The 19,971-nt window shown below is 45.8% G+C and overlaps 1 protein-coding gene across 1 annotated transcript in view; it reads left to right on the plus strand.

Moving 5' to 3' along the window:
- The window catches only part of LOC147722600 (glutamate decarboxylase 1-like), a 1,148,213-nt gene that overhangs the window by 740,242 nt on the left and 388,000 nt on the right, over positions 1-19,971 (plus strand). Inside the window, exon 8 of the mRNA XM_086965127.1 lies at positions 3,984-4,038. Within this exon, the coding sequence (XP_086821253.1) occupies positions 3,984-4,038 (55 nt within the window). The remainder of the gene's footprint in view (positions 1-3,983; positions 4,039-19,971) is intronic.

Genomic DNA, 19,971 nt, shown 5'->3' on the forward strand with positions numbered 1-19,971 from the left:
GCTCTTACATTGGCCCATAAGGCACTCCATTCGGTAGGTGCCTATTACATTCAGAACCAGCTTTCTCTCTATAAGCCCACTCGATCTCTTAGATCTGAATTTCTTGGCCTGGCAACTGTTCCACCCATTAGGAGAGTCAGGATAGGTGGACGCTCGTTTAAACATCTCGCCCCTAAACTGTGGAACTCCCTTCCCGTCGATCTGCGCCGCATTCTCAATCTGCTGGCCTTTAGAAAGGCCTTGAAAATGTGGCTTTACAATCAATAACTGGTATGTCTCCTGTCTCCTTATCTCTCTTTTCAGCTACGGGTCAGAAAGCGCCGGGACACTCTTTGGAGTAGCCGTGCACTATATAAGACACCCATTAACATTAACATTAACATCCTCATGAGAAATGTATTTCCCCTACAACGTTTCAGTGTTGGGGTGTTCCCTCCCCACTTCCTCCGCAAAAGCAAATCTGCACCTGCCTTGAATAGTGGCATCTACAACCAGTCTCAGGCAAAAACGTGTCTTGCAATGTGAGTGCTTCCTTCCCCCAGCTACAAGCCATTTGTTACACGATACTGCAAACCATTTGTTGTGGCACTGTCAACCAGCTGTCTGCAAAGGTCTCAATTTAGCACTGGGCTGGAAACTGGAAGGAAAATGTTTGTGAATACTTGTAAGCTTAGGGATAGCAAACATTCACAAGTAGACCGACCCCAAAAAGTACACAGTATTGCTCCTTAGAATGCATCTGCTCACACACAGAATTAACCAATACTAGGGCCTGAGACATTTTAAGGCATGTGAAAGTTGCCTCCGGCCCTGGGCCCCAAAGTTTCAGGGGCCCCCTGTGTCATGTATCATTTTAGGACCCTATTGTAAGTTTCCCGATTCATGCCCTTATATAGGTATAAATCACCATATCCTTATATATGCATAGAAATCCTAACCATATTAGGCATAGCTCATGCAGTCCAAATACGGCTGGGCTGCTTCCACTAGTTCCGAAAATCAACAACGATTTCTTGGAAAAACCCACCTTCAGCAGTCAGGGACTTCCCCTTGCTTGAGTATTGATTTATCCAAGAACTCATGGATTTTTCAAAGAACTGAGACTCTTTGCTTACGTTATTATGTCCAACTGTACGTCAAAGTCGGCACCTTCAAGGTATAAATATGCCCACACTTGCCCAAGCAAAACACACAGTGGTTTGGAGCAGTTCGACTATCTACTTGCCCGACGCGCCCTGCTACAGCAAGTGCCGAAGGAAGCCGACCCTCCAGCAGAGGCACTGAGAGAGACGCTGACTTTTCTCCTGTCGAGAAATCCAGCTCCAGTGTTTCCAAGCTACCCTTACTGGTTGTTGGGAAATCGAGTCCTGAGACCAGCCTTCTTCATTCCAAAATAAGGTATGGAGCTGATTAGACCCTTAGAGAAATCTTGAGCAGATTCTTGGCAAAATAATACTACATTTATGCTACACCTCACTTACTTCCTCCCTCGTACTAAGCTTGGGTTAGGTACCCCGGGGTAGGCGTATTTTAGAAGCACCAGTTGAGTACTTTTAGCCTCTGTTATTTATGTATGTATTTATATATGGTTTAGAAACCAGACAATGCTCTTACAGTATTATTTCATTCTACTATTTATACTGTACGCATTATATTTTACAAACAGTTATACAATTGTAGCAGTTCATTTCTTATGCTTGAGAAAGAAGACTGTTCAATAAAACCTTTTATTGAAAAAGCCCGTCTTTCTACTTTCTCTGCACCTCTACTGAAACGAAGCATGCACAATTGACTGAGTGAAATATCAATCTATTGTTTCCACGACTCTGAAGATACGTTTTATCTTGGGGAAACAAAGTTGTCATGTTTATGCGGTTGTCAGAGACTAATCCCTTCTTGTGAATTCGAGAAAGTTTCTAGTGACCTCTGAGCTAGCTGGCACACAAAATTAAGTCTAATATATTCAATAGAGACCTAGTCGACCTCAGTCCTACGTCTAATCTATAGGATATATTATTCCAATGCGCAGAGCCTATTGGTAATATAGGAACTACACTACACCTGATACAGCCAGGTCTGTTCTGCAGAGAGTTGTGCCCTGATGGCCTAGAATAATTCTTAAACAGATTGCTCTAAACAATGTTTTCCTTTCATTTATTTTTAATATGGGTTACGTGTGAGTCTATTACAGACATTTTACAGATAAATTATGTTTTTATGTCTCATGCAACATCCATTAAAAAGTTTCTTTTACATTAAAACAGGACCTCACATATGAGAAATGGGAGAGTGTCACATAGATTATTTGCAGGAATATAAGTGCACTGCTGCTGTTATACAATATTGAAAACACACATCACTATCCCTGAATATTAGGTGTTAGTGTATTTAGTTTTTGGACAAGTGTGTCCATGCACTGTCAGTGACCTGGCTAAAGAACGCATGAAAGAGATGAAATTGGATCGTAAATTCAAACCTGTTCCGATAAGGGTCACACAAATTAAGGGGCGTATCAGCAAGGGCCAGCGATAATTATCGCTTAGCGCTCTTAGGGCAAGGATAATTATTGCCGACTAACGCTGGATTGTTTCAATGAGATAGCGTGCTATCAGCAACGCTTATCTCAAAAGCGATACAATTCCAAGCCCAAGCTGGCAAAAGTGCGATTATCGCTGGAAATCCAGCGATAATCGCACAACGTTTGGCGAAAGCTTGATGATAGGGCAGGGCATACTTCGCCAATATATCCACCTTCCATTGGATATAGTGGCTAAGTCAGACTGAAAACAGGCATAAGGAAAGTAGCGATAACCGAGGTTAGCACTACTTTTCTTATCGCTTTGCTATTTAGCGTGTAGCTTGTTCATTGGAGAAATGTCGGGTAGCGACATTTCTCACGGTATTTAGGTGTGCAACGCCCACTTTGCATCTCATTAGAGATGCAAAGGGAGGTGTAGTGAAAAAGGGTGCTAACATGCGATTATGCATGTTAGCATCCTCTTGTTAATAGGGTGATAGCTTTATCTCTGCTTTTTTGGCTTTTAAAGCCGAAAAGGTGGAGATAAAGCCCTTGGTAATATGCCCCTAAATTTGGCCCAGGGATCCCAAAATCCTTAACATTTCCCTGACAAGGGCAATTTCTGTGTTAGCAAATCTTCTTTAATCCCAAAAATCACATCATTCCTAACTCTGTTCACCTTCACTTTGAGCTCAAAGCACCTTTGTAACATGCTGAAAACGCGCTGCATCGCTGTTTGAAAGACCAAGCAAACTTCTTCATAGGAATAAAAACTCATTCTAAATAGAATACAAATCATTTTGGGGAAGTTGCAGCATAAAAACACACTGCCTGTTTTGTGCTCTCTAACCCTTCTCTCTATCTAACACTGCACCCCAAACTCACATCTTCGTTGTAGAATAATATTTGTGCCTCAATTCTTTGCCAACCACCATCACGCAGTAGGTGCTTTGGGCAGACAGTAGAAATTGTACTGGAAAAAGATCCTAGATAAATGTGGCCGAAAAACAAGTCACGTTCTCCATGGATAAGGAAATACTAAAAATTACTAAGCATGCATGTCTTACTTTGAAACAAGATCTGCCATTGTTTTGGCTGGAGTTTAGTAAATTAACCTCTCTGTGTTCTGAGAAATAAGCCTATTACATTTCTTAGTCTGTCCGTCACTTGTAGTGAGCACACGGTGCTTTAAAACAGCCACACAAGGGCTCCATTTTGAGAGTCCTCTGTGGGGGTTCTCTGCAATTGGCCTGTGAAGGTCTCCGAGTGATTCGGGTGTGAATGGCCGTTCTGTATCTGCCAGAAACATGTCTCCGATAATAAGGTCTGCGCAGTTGCTTGCCTCAAAGTTTCCCGGCTGTTACATGAAAGCAAAAAGAATAAAGGCAATAATCTGATTTGAAAAGTGCAATTAAAAGAAAGTCGTCCAGTGAGAAAAATAACGCTGTCTGTTTAATCCTTTCAGGGGGAAGATGATTCCTTCGGAGCTGGAGGCCAGATTACAAGAGGCAGAGAAAGAGGTGCGTCATTTACTGGAACAGCTGCAATTTGAGTAGTCGCAGGAACCACCACTGGCTCCGTTACAACTCAATGAAACAAGGGTGACTTGTTTGTTATCACTGAATGCTGGTAGGATGCTTTCCAAATGTAGGGCTGGTATTTGCAAGGGCTGAGACCAGTTCCAGGATACATTTCCGGTAATTGAATATCAGGTTTTATGAAGCTCCCTAAAGTTCTTGGCGCAATGCCATCTCTTATCAGGAGAAAGTAAGGTAGGACTATACAATGTAAGCAGTAAAGCCACTGTGTGAAACCATAGATTTATGTAGTAAGGTTATGAAATTGTAAATTATATTTATATAGCGCCGACGACTATCTCTGCGATGCGTTGAAGCACTTTGCAGTGAGTTGCGAGCTACTACGGCACCCAAGATTAGAGGTCAATAGTTGGTATATTAGTCATTTTGTTTTTTCTTTTGTTTGTACATTAGCTGTGTTAGGTTTGTGCTCTCGATTTCTTGTGTGTTTAGTAGTGTTTAGAGTAGGAATAGGATGATGGAAATGGATTTGATAGCGTTAGTAGGAAGTTGCTTTTGTAAGCAGCGGTTTTGTGTGCCTGTTAGCTGGGTGACATAGCTTAAAAGAAAATAGGAAAGTTTGAGAAGGGTGTTTGATAAATTAACAGCACTGTGATGCCAGTGGTCTAAAATCATACAACACTGCAGATCAGAGCGCACCATACTGATAACTGTACAGTTGTGATGTCAGACCTGAACTGTTAGCAGCTTTATCACCTGTAAATACATAAGGAAATAACAAAGTGTGGCCCAAGGATTTTCAGGCGACAACACATCGTTTTGCCAGCCAGAGTGCTCTACAAACATTGAAAACTAGCAGAAGCAAATCTAATAGGTCTCACCATGTGGCTTTGCTAATCTAGACAGATTGGTTTGCCACTCCTTTTTTGAACGTGCCATTAAAAATAATGTTGTCTTTGCTGAACAGCATAAGCAAAGACAACAACATAATAATGCATTCCCACGCAGTGAAGGAGCTATGTGCAGGGTGTGAGGTAGTTGATTAAAAACAAAATATATATTTTTTTATAAAGCCATGCATGAAGGGGAGCAATACAAAAGCGCAAAACAAAATGGGGAGGGGTGGGAGACACAACAGATACTCAGAAAGGGGTGGGGGAAGAAAACAAAAAATGCGGGGGGATTTCAATGAGGATAAGCAACACACAAGCAAAAGAGCAAGAAAACACAAGCAATCACATGGAGTCATAAAACAAAAAAGTAGTTCCCTGAATGGATGCAGTGGAAGGATAGAAGTCATCTAATCAAAAGAACAGTAAAGAACCTTTGCTCCATGGGAGGTACAAACATAGAGGGCCCTATTCACAAAAGTAATTTGAGACAAAATCCTAACTTTATGACTTTTGGTATTCACAAAAGGTATTTAGTAGTAGTAAAGTTAGGAATCCTAACTTTACTTTTACTAAATGCCGTTTGTGAATACCGAAAGTCATAAAGTTAGGATTTTGTCTCAGTTTAGAAGAAGTAAAGTTAGGAATCCTAACTTTACTATTACTAAATGCCTTTTGTGAATACCGAAAGTCATAAAGTTAGGATTTTGTCTCAGTTTAGAAGAAGTAAAGTTAGGAATCCTAACTTTACTACTAGTAAATGCCTTTTGTGAATACTGAAAGTCATAAAGTTAGAATTTTGTCTCAGATTACTTTTGTGAGTCGGGCTCAAAAAAAGGAAGGGAAGCCATGAAGTAAGAAGGAAGCACATGAGACTGACAAGCAATCAAATGGAAAGGGGCGACCACTCGGTCCCCCCGAACGTATGGTAGGGGGCCCGGATCCCCCCGGGAAACCATTTTGGGCGGGGGGGCGTGTCTCGGCTGGTATGCCCGAAGTGGCGTAGCCGGGGCGCGCCTTTTCCCGCCCAAGAAGGGTTGTCCTAGCCCCCTACACCGTTGGCCACGCCCCGTAGGCGTACCAGAGGAGGGTACACGCCCTCCCGAAGAGGAATAAAAGGAGCAACAATCCAAAGAAGCATCCTCTTGTTCCTGTGCTTGGAAGCTGCACCCTCTCGTTGCACGTGAGCCCTCGACGGAACAAGGAGCAATTTTGAGAACTTGTAATTTTTGTGTTTCTCTTTCAGGAGCCTTCTCTTCACTTCGGACCTCTGCTTCCAGGACCTCGTTGGGCAGCTAAGCAGCAAGGGTCGAATATCTGACGACGATGCCTGGCAAGAAGGCCGGAAAGAAGGCAGGGACGGAGCAGATGCTCCGCATGCTGATGAAAGATATGGCGAGCATGAAAAAGCAGATGGCGGTAATGAGCAATACGGGCAGACCGAAGAAGGTCATCGGACCAGCATTGCCGGGAGTAGTCCCCGCAGGGAGAGGTAAAAGGGCCAGGAATAGGGCGGCAGGGGGGGAGGCCCCGGTTCCCGAGTCACCCCCGGCAAGCCCAGTTAGTCCAGTCGAAGCCCCGGTACCGATCCCGGATGCAGGCCAACCGATTACGGTTGTAGTTACGCCCACCAGCGAGGAGAAAATGCCTCTGGAGTTGGCCGCCCAGTTGGCCGCGTGGCTTGGGAAGAATACCGAGGGTGCGGCGGCACCCGGAGACACAGCCAAAGAGCTAAGTTGCTAATGAAGCAGTTGCGGCAATCGCGAGATGCTGCGAAGGCGAATCTCCCGCTTGTCCCCTCACAGATTCCCTCGGAAGGACCAACGGCTGGCGTTGAAAAATCAGCGGGACCAGCTATGGAGTCTGGTAAGCAGCCACTGCCAATGGCAAATGGGGGGTCTTTGCCCTCAAGGAGGGAAAAAGTAGTTCAGCATATTCCACTGGCCACGAAGGAAATGATTTGGGCTGATAAATATGTAAATATGTTTTCACTTCTGACTGACCATCACGAGATTGAGTATGTTAAGGCTCAGAAGGATTTGTTGCATCCGAGTGTGTGGCGCGCAAAAATGGCGGGCTTCAGGGTGGATGAGACGATCTCTAATTGGGCCAAGGCCTTTGGGATGTTTACAGCTATTATGGGTGAACGTAAGCCAGAGATTTTAAGTGAATTGGCCTGTTATCAGACACGCATAATGGATTTCTATGAGACATATGAGGGCGATCAATGGAGGGGTTATGATAGTAAGTTTCGTAAGGCCAAGGAGCACGATTCGTCTCTGACGTGGGACTGTCTCGACTCCGTATCTTGGCAGAAGCAGCTCTTGCCGGGCACGACGAAGTCGTCCTCGCTCGGCGAGTATGGGTCGGCGCCTTCCCGCCATCAATCGGCGGCGCCCTTTCGAGCAAACCCCGCTGGTGATCACCAACCCAGGAGTGGTGGGAATGGGGGTAGGAGAGGGGTTTGCTGGAATTTTAACAGAGGCAAGTGCACGAGGCCACAGGGCACATGTAAGTTCAGGCATGAGTGTGCAGGATGCGGACACTCGTCACACCCTGAGAGTTCGTGCAGAGCCAAGAATGGGGATACCGGGGGTAGAGGAGGTGCCAAACAGGTCTAATATCGGCCAAGGGGAACCACTACCTACCCCCGTAGATATCATGGCAATGATCCCCTGGCTAAACGAATACCCTGATCATGTCTCCGCTGGGGTGTTACGGGACGGCTTCTCGTATGGTTTCCACATCCCGGCGGGGGATGTTCGGGGGGAATCATTGTGTAGAAATCAACTGTCTGTTCAGCAGCACCCGGTGGTGGTATAAAGCAAGATTGCGAAGGAGGTTGCCCGGGGCCGGGTCGCCGGCCCATATAGGCACCCGCCGGTTCCTAATTTCATTTGTTCACCGTTGGGAGTAGTCCCCAAGAAGGACCCAGGTGAGTTTAGGTTAATTCATAACTTGTCGGCTCCTTGGGGTCTTTCGGTAAACGATGCGATTGATCCAGGAGTCTGTTCGGTGCGGTACGCATCCTTTGATGAGGCCGTCGCCAGGTTGAATCGCCTGGGGCCCGGAGCGCTGATGGCTAAATCGGATATTGAATCAGCATTCCGGTTGCTCCCGGTACACCCTCAGGATCAGCGTCTGTTAGGTTTTGTGTTTCAAGGACGCTATTACATGGATAGATGTATGCCAATGGGTTGCTCCATCTCTTGTGCTTATTTTGAGAAATTCAGCTGTTTTCTGCAATGGGCGTTCACCAGAGCTACGGGCTATACACAGGTGATGCACTACCTAGATGATTTTTTGTTCTTGGGGCCAGCCGGTGACACGGAATGTGCACAGGCTTTAATGGAATTTTGCAATCTCATGAAGCGGTTTGGCGTGCCATTGGCACCGGGTAAAACGGTGGGGCCATCCACTTCACTCGAGTTTCTTGGAATTGAGCTCGATTCAGTGGAGGAATGCTTCCGTTTGCCCAGGGACAACGTAATGAAATTTAGGGCCTCGCTAGAATTGTGCATTAGCAAGGAAAAGGTAACTCTCCATCAGTTGCAACAAGCGGTGGGCCAGCTTAACTTTGCCCTCAGAGTGATACCAATGGCCCGCCCCTTTTCCCGCTCTATTTCACAAGCCATGGTAGGTCTCAAGGAAGGACACCACCGCACGAGACTGTCTGCAGAGGTCCGCCAGGATATGCACATATGGTTGGCATTTTTGGCGGATTTCAACGGTCGAGTGGTATGGAGCAAACCACCAGCATCCTCGGACGAGCTGGGTTTGTGGACCGACTCGGCAGGGAGCGTGGGATTTGGCGCCATCTTTGGTAATCGATGGTCGGCGCAAACATGGCCGACGTGGTGGCACACCAGTGGGTTAACAGGTAACATTGGGTTTCTTGAGTTGTTCCCCATTTTGGTGGCCCTGAAGGCATGGCCGGACAATTTCCGTGATCGCTCAGTGGTGTTTTGGTCTGATAACATGACCGTGGTTGAATGCATAAATAACCAGGCAGCACGCTGCAAGTGGATTTTGAGATTATTAAAGGAAATTGTACTACTGTGCATGAGACTGAACGTTCAGTTTAGGGCAAGGCACGTGCCGAGTGTACTGAACAAGGCGGCTGATGCACTCTCTCGTTCCCACATGCAGGCCTTCAGGGGTTATCTACCTTCCGCGGATCTAGTGACGGCACCATTTCCCGAAGCTCTCTGGTCACTCGGTGCCCCGGATTACAGGACCTCGTGGGAGCCAGCTTAGCCCCCAGGACATGGAAGTCGTACGAAGGAGCGTTTCGTTCCTATTGTGCATTTTTGGGTCCAGCAGGAGGGGATAAGTGGGGGCAGGAGGAGTATGTACTGAAGTTCTTAGTAGCACTCCACAAGGCAGGCCGATCAGCAGCAACGGCCAATAGGCACAGGGCCGCCATTGCATTCATGGCGCAGGCGTATGGCATCAAGGACCCTACATCGTCCTTTTTGGTAAAGAAGGCACTGCGAGGGTGGCAACGCCTCGAGGGTCATAGAGTAGACGAGAGGCACCCGATTGGGTTAGAAAGATTGTCCCTGTTGATGTCGGTGCTTCCCGCGACATGTTCCTCCCAGTCCAAAGCAGTGCTATTCTGGGCCGCTTTCGCATTAGCATTCCATGGGGCTATGCGGGTGAGCGAGCTGGTGGCAAAAAATAAGAAGGATGTGGGGGGAGGTCTGTGTCGGGAGCACGTCCAGATCAAGGGTGATTCAATGGTAATCACAATCGCCAGGTCAAAAACCGATCAGGGTGCGATGGGGGACAGTATTGTGGTCCAGCGCATGCGAGGGTCCCCCATGTGCCCGGTGCAGTGCGTTGAGGAATATCTGGCGCAAAGGGGGGCAGCATGGGGGGGAAGCTTGCTGAGACACACCGACGCCACCCCACTGACAAGGTTTCAGTTTCAGCGGGTGTTAACTTTGGCAATCGCGGCAGCGGGCTTGGACCCGAGCGATTTTGGGACCCATTCCTTCAGGATAGGGGCTGCTACAGAGGCTACAGCCAGGGGTCAGAGTGTTGAAATGGTGAAACACTTGTGGCGATGGTCCTCGAATTGTTATAAAAGGTATGTGCGGTTGCACATGTTGTGAAGCTAATGTCATGCACTCACGCTTCTTGTCTTTTGTTTGGTTTACAGTTTCGCGAGCTTGCGAGGCGGGGCGGACTGTGCAGTCGACCCGACACCTGGGGACCTGCGGTCAAAGACCACCGGCTGAGGAGAGAGTGGTGTGGGTCGTGGGACACTCATACGTGAGGCGTGCCGCGGACATATTCAAAGCAGGTGACATGATTCACGCAGCTGGGGAATACGGGTACAGGGTGACCTTCCACGGAAGGGGCGGGCTCTGTATTGACCAGTTTCAATGTTTTGTCGAGGGACTGTTAGGGCGGACAAGGTCACCGCCGTCTATAATCATAGTGCATCTGGGAGGCAATGATTTGGTGGCGCTCGGTCGGCGAGTACCCCTCGAGCGGGTTCTATCCACTGTTAGCTGGTTGGCAAAGAGGATTCCGGGGTGCACGATAGCATGGTCACACATGATTCCAAGGAAGGTGTGGCGGGGGGCCCTCTCTGTGTCAGCTTTGAATCATTCAGTAAAGAAAGTCAATAACAAGCTGGGTAGATTGTTTCGTTCAGGACAGTTGCACTGTATTCCGCATGGATGTATTCGGGGGGATAACATGTACCTAGAAGATGGGGTTCATTTGTCCCGGGAGGGGAATGTCTTACTCATAGGAGACTTCATAGCTTGGTTAAGGGGTTTGTGTAATCATGACCTTTAGTAGGAGTGTGGGGGGTCCGGATAGCCGGTCAACTATCCGGCCTGTGGCGGTAAGGTCATGATCGGTGAGCAGTAATTTCAAGATCCCTAGAGGAGGGGCGCCACCCATTATGGATGGGAGCGCCCGGGGGGAGGTGGCCGTGGGCCCCTCACACGGGGAGGCGGCACCCACTAAGTATGGGGTCGCCGAAGGGAAGGCTGTCATAGGCCCCTCCCAGGGGAGGAGGCGGCTCGATGCCCCTCCTAGGAATTTCCCGGGGCCAGGATATCCGCGACGGCGGATGTGATGAACAGTGTGGGGTGGGAGGGGGGTCCACGCTACCTTCTAGACACCTCACACGAGTCCTCGGACGACCATTAAGATGGCGTCGAGTTAAATAAGGGGCCAACGCTAAGACAAGGGAAATTGGAAGTTGGCACAGAGGTACAGTCCTCTGTGCGCCCGCCCCTCACACGTGAGGGGGGAGTTCTGGTAGTAGGGATCTGACACCGGTTACGACCTTGCCGTTGGCCCGTAATGTTAGGATGTACAATTTTTATTTAGAGAGTATGCATTTGCAGGATGTTTAGACTCGGCTAGGAGAACCTTTGTATTAGAGATTTGTTAAGGTTAGCCAATAAACATCGTAATGTATAAATGAAAAATTGTACATGATATGAAACTGTTATTTTTAATGTTTTAATTTTGTTTCATATTTTAATAAATACGGCCGGGAGGGTAACTCCCTCCCGCCTTCCAAAAGTTCAGAACTGCATCCGTCTTCCCATCCTTGGGGATTGTGTTGGGAGGGGGTGAGAGGCATCCCGGCCATACCAATGGTAGGTAATGGACTAACCCAAAGCAAATTGTAAGTATTGGTTTTGTCCTTCAACAACAGATAGGTAAAAACTCTCTTTAGTCGAGACCTTTGCTCACTAATTTGGCACAACCACTAGGTGGTTTCCAAAGGTTACTGCTTTATCTTATCCTATGGAAACACCGACTCTGATTATTGAAAAAATACACCTTTGAAGTGTATCTTTCTTAAATCACAAGCCAGCAGAAGCTGGTTAATCGAAGAACGTTTGTTTCTTTAGACGAGCATTGGAAGGAATGCAGGAATAGAATAAAGCTAATGCATCCTTTGACTTGTTATTAATAACTTATTTTGTGTAGTGCTTCATCCCACACTTCTGTTGTGTTTAAGTTCTGTAAATAACAGTGCTTACTATCATATGATATGTGTTATTTGGGTAACTACTTATTTTAATAGATCGGAAATACGTTCAACAAAGTGTACAGTACCCACTTGCACCGGTTAATGGTTTTTCCTAGCCAATGAGCAATTGCAGTTGACACCTAGGGCTTTCATGAAACATGACAAGGATCACCTGGAATGTACTCTGCCATTACCTGAGCATTTCGTGGTCACACCCAACAAGCTTTTAAATGAACATTTAAATTAACAATAACGATTTGTGAACTAATCATACACTATCCACATGCACCTGTAGAATCAATATGAAATAATAATTGTATTGAATATGGCATATTATCCATTGATTTCCATAAAAGGAAATAACAGAAGTTCTAAGAAAGTGCCTTTTTTGCATGATCACCCCCATTTTGTTTGAACTGATGCTGTTGAGTTTTGGACTCTGCACCCTGGGACCCTGCTATCCAGGTCCATCCCCCAAGGTCCATCTAATTGGTAGGGCCCCATCACCTGAGGCCCGAACAATTAGTTGAATGGGAGGAAGGCCACACGGCCCCCCTCCCTGGCCCGTTTTCGGCCCTGGGGACCCCATCACCCAGTGCCCGGTGAATTAGAGGAAGTGGAGGGGGCACAAGGCCCCCCTCCCCAGGCCCCAACATCTCCCGGGCCCTTTTTGCTGGGGGAGCCTCCAGCAGGAGCCGGCATTGCTGCCACATGCAGGGAGCAGCAAAGAATGATGCTCCCTGCATGCAGAAGCAATTCTTTCATCTGTTTTCCTGCCTGCTTCACAGCGGGAAGGAATCACGCACACTGGGAGTGGGCTTTCTGTTTGCTCTCGCTTGGTGGGAGGTGTCAAAGATGCTGAATAAAGGTCAGAAATTAGTAGAAAGAGGTCGAATAAAGGTCAGCAATGCGCAGAAAGAGGCAAAATAAAGGTCAGAAAGGAGCCCAAAGAGGCAGATTAAAGGTCAGCAATGAGCAGGAAGAGTCTAAATAAAGGTGTGAAACAAGCAGAAAAAGGCAAATTAAAGGTGAGAAACGACCGGAAAGAGGCAAAATAAAGGTGACAAATGAATAATTGTCAGCAATGAGTGGAAAGAGGCATGATAAAGGTGAGAAACAAGCAGAAAGAGGGAGAATAGAGGTCAGAAACGAGCAGCAAGAGGCAGAATAAAGGTCAGAAACAAGCAGAAAGAGGCAAAAAAGGACATAAGTGAGCAGAAAGAGGCAAAAAAGGTCAGAACCTAACAGAAAGAGGAAAAAAACATGTCAGAAATGAGCAGAAAAAGGAAAACTAAATGTCAGCAGACAGAGGCGAAATAAAGGTCAAAAGTGAGCAGAAAAAAGGCAGAAAACTATGGGCGGGCAGAAAACTCAGCTCTTCCAGTGGTGTTTGTGGAGTTTTGCCACTCTACTTGGAACACGGAATTAAGCAAAAACTCAGCTAGCAAAGTGGAGTTTACCGGTGCGCTCACCCCTAGACTACACCCCCAACCAGTAGTGCACAGGGAGGCATGTTAGCAGAGCCGTTGAGAACGAAGACATGGCCTCCTGCGAGGTCTCAGCAATCCCTCTATGGAGGACTTAATTATGGCAACAATAGGGGTTCTTGGCCCCCAACGAACCTCGGCAGCTGTTAGAAATGGGATTTCTGGTTGGCTGGGCATGTGCCTAAGCCAGGCAGAAACTACCACTCTAGTCAGGGCAAGGGAGTCACACACCAAAAATAACCCCTGCTCGCACCCTTGGTAGATTGTCAGACCAGTCTGGCTTTACCCTAGAGGCAATGTGTAAAGCATTTGCGCAACACACTCACACCGCAGCAACACACTAGGCACACACAAAAAGAAACTCCACACAAGGTTATATAAAAAATAGACTTTGTATTACTCATAAAACACTATAGAACACAATCACATATGTACACTTTGCCACCTGGCATGAGTTATAACTTTACAGGGATTGTATACACTTATAGGGCCAATCAAGTCTTAGGCAAAAACCTAACATTAGGGGTCACCAGTAACTACTGGTAGGATTACATTGAGCAATACACATTCTGCATACATTAGCAGCAGTGCATCATAGTAAACACTTGCAACGTGTACGTGTTATCAACTCCTCCCCTCGCTGTACAGGTGGTGTGTAAACATAATTAAGTTTGTGGGGTTGGTAGACAAGTGCACAGCTCTAGTAGTGTTCTTTTTAAACAAAGGTTCACGTGTTTGAGGTAGGTGCTCCCAGGTGTCGTCCTCTGCCCTTTGGACGAGTAGAATTAAACTTATGAAGTGCCGTCAACAAACTGATAGCATCCCTTAGGGCACACTGTCTGGCGATTCTTGCCTTCAAAGTTTAAGGAAACATGGTAAATCAAATCTTCTTGAAAAGAGTTGTTTTTATTATTCCATAGTGTTCAAATAGATATATATTAATTCACATATCCATTACAACAGTGATCTCTGCTTATTTGCATTATTGCTCCAATGCATTTCGGACGATTGTCCTTCGTCGGGGAGCATCTGAAAAAACGACATATACACCCTATAAGATATTTGCTAGTAAACTATGCGAACAGAATAGTAAAAAGGCATGCTCAGTGCCGTGACTGTGTGGTTAAAAATAAAATAAAAATAAATGAAAGCGAGTGAAGAGTTATTCGTGAGGTAGTTAACCAAACGGTGACTAAGTGTCGAATTATAAAAAACGCGAGGTGAGCGTTGTGCAGTAACCGGGCATGCTTTCAACAGAGAACACTCAGAAAATTAGCGTGGATGTGCTCAAAATAGCAGCGGCATTCCGAACCGCGGAGTGAAACAGCAGGTTTAATGCTACGAATTTCAAAGTAGAGGGTGCTCAATAAACTTACCAAAGTATTCAAAAGGGTACGCGCTGGTTAGAAAGCTCCGCTGTAGATTTACATGGGTGACAGGGAAGTGTGTGGTTAAATCAACGGAGTGGGTCACGTGATAGAATGAAGCTAAACAAAAGACTATCGGGTAAATAAAACGCTGTCGGGTGAATGGAAAGGTGGTTAAATATCATGATGAGAGTTGCAAAAAGTGAAAAGAATAACAAAAAGGCCACGAGTGGGAGAAGGTGTAAATATAAAAATACAATCAGCAGTCACATTAATAAATCGAAAATAACCAGCAAATGATAATGCGACCATAAAATAGAAATGTTGCACAACAATAAAGAAAGGTGGTCTTCACACAGGTAACAAAGGAATGCATAGTTAAACAACAAGGAGACTATTCAGAACTGGTGGTCCCCAAAATCGGGGAATCAGTGATCAATGTCTAAAGGTAACTTGAGAACTCAATACGTTCATTCAGACCAAAAGGTCTCATCGACTGTAGTTTATATATCCAATAATTTTCCCTTTGGAGTAAATGTTTGTTGTTATCTCTTCCTTCCACTTTATTAATGATTTAATGATGGTGTATTTTAACTGGGAAACAGTGTGTTTCATTTCATTGAAATGAATGGCTACTGTGGATTTTTGGTTCAAAGTACGAATGTTGGACTTGTGCTCATTTAAGCAAGTTTTTATCTTGCGCTCAGTTTTTCCAACGTATGTTTTTCCACACGGACATTTTAAAAGGTAAATGCAGTTGCTGGTATCACAAGTAGCAGTTACTTGTAGATGGATTTCGTGACCTTTCATGGGATGTGTTATATCTGTGCTGGATATTATGTTGTGACAATTATTGCAGTTATTGCATGGTCTAGTACCGCGAGATTGAAGATCTGGGCTTTTGGGTTGTTTGAGGATTTCTCCTAGGTTTTTACTCCTGGTGTAGGCAAACAATGGTAAGGATTTGAATATGTTATTGAAATCTGTCTCCAATTGTAGAAGTGGCCAATGTTTGAGCACTATGTTTTTGTAAATGGTTCTGACGTTGGAAAACTTTGAAACTACAACCATGCGGTCGCTTTTAGATTTTTGTCTGAGTTTGTTTAGAATCTCTTGACGATTCATGGGTTGAATGAAGTCTTTAGCTGATTCCAAAAGCTAGTATAGTACAGCTCTCAACACCTTAAACAATGTTAATGACAGAATCAAATTCACGTGGAACATTCAAGCTAACTCTATCACCTTTCTGGATGTAAAAATCACATTAAAAGAAAATCAGATAATCACCGACATTTTCAGAAAACCTACAGACCGCAACAATACCTTTTCACTATACTAGCTTTCATCAAGCATCTTTGAAAAACCATTTACCAAGATCACAATTACTCAGAGTCAAACGCATCACTTCAGATCCCACCACGGCGGAAGCACGTATCAATGAAATGACAGAAAGATTTCGTGCGAGAGGATATCCTGATCAAATTTTGGAATCAGCTAAAGACTTCATTCAACCCATGAATCGTCAAGAGATTCTAAACAAACCCAGACAAAAATCTAAAAGTGACCGCATGGTTGGAGTTTCAAAGTTTGCCAACGTCAGTACCATTTACAAAAACATAGTGCTCAAACATCGGCCACTTCTACAATTGGAGACAGATTTCAATAACATATTCAAATCCTTACCATTTTTTGCCTACACCAGGAGTAAAAACCTAGGAGAAATCCTCAAACAACCCAAAAGTCCAGATCTTCAATCTCGCGGTACTAGACCATGCAATAACTGCAATAATTGTCACAACGTAATATCTGGCACAGATATAACACATCCCATGAAAGGTCACAAAATCCATCTACAAGTACCTGCTACTTGTGATACCAGCAACTGCATTTACCTTTTAAAATGTCCGTGTGGAAAAACATACGTTGGAAAAACTGAGCGCAAGATAAAAACTCGCTTAAATGAGCACAAGTCCAACATTCGTACTTTGAACCAAAAATCCACAGTAGCCATTCATTTCAATAAAATGAAACACACTGTTTCCCAGTTAAAATACACCATCTTGGAAGTCATTAATAAAGTGGAAGGAAGAGATAACAACAAACATTTACTCCAAAGGGAAAATTATTGGATATATAGACTACAGTCGATGAGACCTTTTGGTCTGAATGAACGTATTGAGTTCTCATGTTACCTTTAGACATTGATCAGAGATTCCCCGATTTTGGGGACCACCAGTTCTGAATAGTCTCCTTGTTGTTTAACTATGCATTCCTTTTTTACCTGTGTGAAGACCACCTTTCTTTATTGTTGTGCAACATTGCTATTTTATGGTCGCATTATCATTTGCTGGTTATTTTCGATTTATTAATGTGACTGCTGATTGTATTTTTATATTTACACCTTCTCCCACTCGTGGCCTTTTTGTTATTCTTTTCTCTTTTTGCAACTCTCATCACGATGATTAACCACCTTTCCATTCACCCGACAGCGTTTTATTTACCCGATAGTCTTTTGTTTAGCTTCATTCTATCACGTGACCCACTCCGTTGACTTAACCACACACTTCTGTGTCACCCGTGTAAATCTACCGCTGAGTTTTCTAACCAGCGCGTACCCTTTTGAATACTTTGGTAAGTTTATTGAGCACTCTCTACTTTGAAATTCGTAGCATTAAACCTGCTGTTTCACTCCGCGGTTCGGAATGCCGCTGCTATTTTGAGCACATTCACGCAAATTTTCTGAGTGTTCTCTGTTGAAAGCATGCCCGGTTACTGCACAACGCTCATCTCACGTTTGTTTATAATTCGACACTTAGTCACCGTTTGGTTAACTACCTCACGAATAACTCTTCACTCGCTTTCATTTATTTTAATTTTATTTTTAACCACACAGTCACGGCACTGAGCATGCCTTTTTACTATTCTGTTCGCATAGTTTACTAGCAAATATCTTATAGGGTGTACATGTCGTTTTTTCAGATGCTCCCTGACGAAGGACAATCGTCCGAAATGCATTGGAGCAATAATGCAAATAAGCAGAGATCACTGTTGTAATGAATATGTGAATTAACATATATCTATTTGAACACTATGGAATAATAAAAACAACTCTTTTCAAGAAGATTTGATTTACCATGTTTCCTTAAACTTTGAAGGCAAGAATCGCCAGACAGTGTGCCCTAAGGGATGCTATCAGTTTGTTGACGGCACTTCATAACTATAATGTAAACATAATCACATCAGGGCATAACACATCACAGTTTGGCACCTGTACCATATATTATGCGTACATCATAGCCACATTGTTACTGTGCCCATATTTGAACCCTCAGGTCACCAGTAGGCATTTCACCGCCATTATTGCCCAGTCCTTATGGACGCAACTTCCTGAAGGAATGCCGACCAACCCACATCATGACATCAGGGCACAAACTGTAGCAGGTGGGGAGAAGCACCCAGAAAACAGGAATCCCCCATACATTATCATATGCGGCCACTAGCTCTCTCCCCGCGTAGGCTTCAGGGCACCTGCCCACTTACAACCATGCCTCCGGTAGTCCCAGGAGATTTCAATAGCGGGGAGGGGTAGGCAGCCCTCCCTCAATGGGGCGCCTCTCCGGGGCCCTCCCTGCATGTGATCCCACTTACCCATCTCACTCAGGCCCACTGCCCACTACAACATGGGTCAACTGTTGTGCCAGACCACTAGAGCTCTGTGGGCCCAGCTCCCTCTTAATAGGGAAAAACCATGCCATCAAGGTGCGGGCCGATACGAGCAGATGCTGCCATCCACTCAGCGCTTCCAAGCTCGGGGCCTCTGTGAGGCTTTCGTCCCAACACAAACTGTACCATGCCCCCCCAAAACAGGGACGAAAGACTCCGTGGCCCACCTTCAGGTGGCACAAAAGCACGCCATTCCGGGGACAGTCGTCTGACTCGAGCCCTCATAGGCTGCCCATCATGGTCAGCGAGGGCAGAAACACTTCTCCAGCTTTCCCGCTCTGCTGGCAGGACTCCTTCTTGTTCGTCTCTAACAACTTTTGCAGGCATGTGGAGCTCTCGTCGTCCCAGGAGCCCTGCCCACCAACAGGCTGCATCTCTGCCTGACTTCCGCTGGACTCGCCTAGTTCTCAGGAGAGCTGCGACGTAACGAGGCTTTCACTGCCTGACTTCTTTCCTCTGAAAAGGCGTTTACATTCGGAGCAAAGTCTCCTTCAATTTCGGGCTCTCCTCCGTGTCTGAAAATGCTGGGTAGGCTCCGACTATTCCTTGGACCTGCAGCATCCTCACTGGCTTCTGGGGGCGTGGCCGGGCGGGACTGCAAACTCTGGTCAGCCCCGCTAGTTGTCCAACAACGGGCAGCCACTACGCACTGCCACTCAGAAGAGAGCCTCATCCACGATCCTTCTGTCCACCCCCGGGAGACAAAGGAAACAACTTTCCCGTCCCAGCACAGCACCTCAGAAACAGCGGCGGGCGTGGAGCACCTCCCTCACCCTGTGCTGAACTTCAAAGTCTCCAGGGGCAGAGCTGGGCCCAGGCAGGCCAGCACACAGGGCCCCTCCAACAGAGAGGGAGTCCTTTGTGAAGGTTCCTCCTGGCGCCCAGGAGTCCTTTGGCACCATGTAAGCACAAAGTTCCTCCAGCACACAATACTTACACCAGTTAGTGTTTTTGCCCCCCCCCCCCCCGGCCCTGCCGGCACAGGGCTCTGTGCACAGTGCGACCCAGTTTTGGGGGGCACTCACACATTTCTCTAAAGGTGCATGACCACCTCCTTTGTCAGTGTAGGCTCTGGCCCCAGACACACCACAGGGGGGTGGAACCAGCATGGTGTAAGGCAGGCACAGTCCTATTAGGGCAGCTTTAATTAACTCCTCCACTTAAACATATCGACTTCTGAGCAGTAAACCGTTGTGTTATACTTGGCTCATTGTAAATCAGCTTATCAAGTGCTATCAAGCCTGTCGTGTCCTGTACATAATTTCTGGACTTGAATATATTCTGACTCCCCAAAGGAATACACATCCGTATACCTAGAGTAGAGGAACTAAACCTCATCCACATCCTTCACACTTATCTAGACATTGTTTGTTGCTTTACCTGATGAAGGCGCAGTGTGCACCGAAACGGGCATTGAAGAAGATCCATCATTTCGCCAC

The sequence above is a fragment of the Lissotriton vulgaris genome, chromosome 4_1 (assembly GCF_964263255.1).
Source record: "Lissotriton vulgaris chromosome 4_1, aLisVul1.2, whole genome shotgun sequence".
In the NCBI taxonomy this organism is placed as follows: Eukaryota; Metazoa; Chordata; class Amphibia; order Caudata; family Salamandridae; genus Lissotriton; species Lissotriton vulgaris.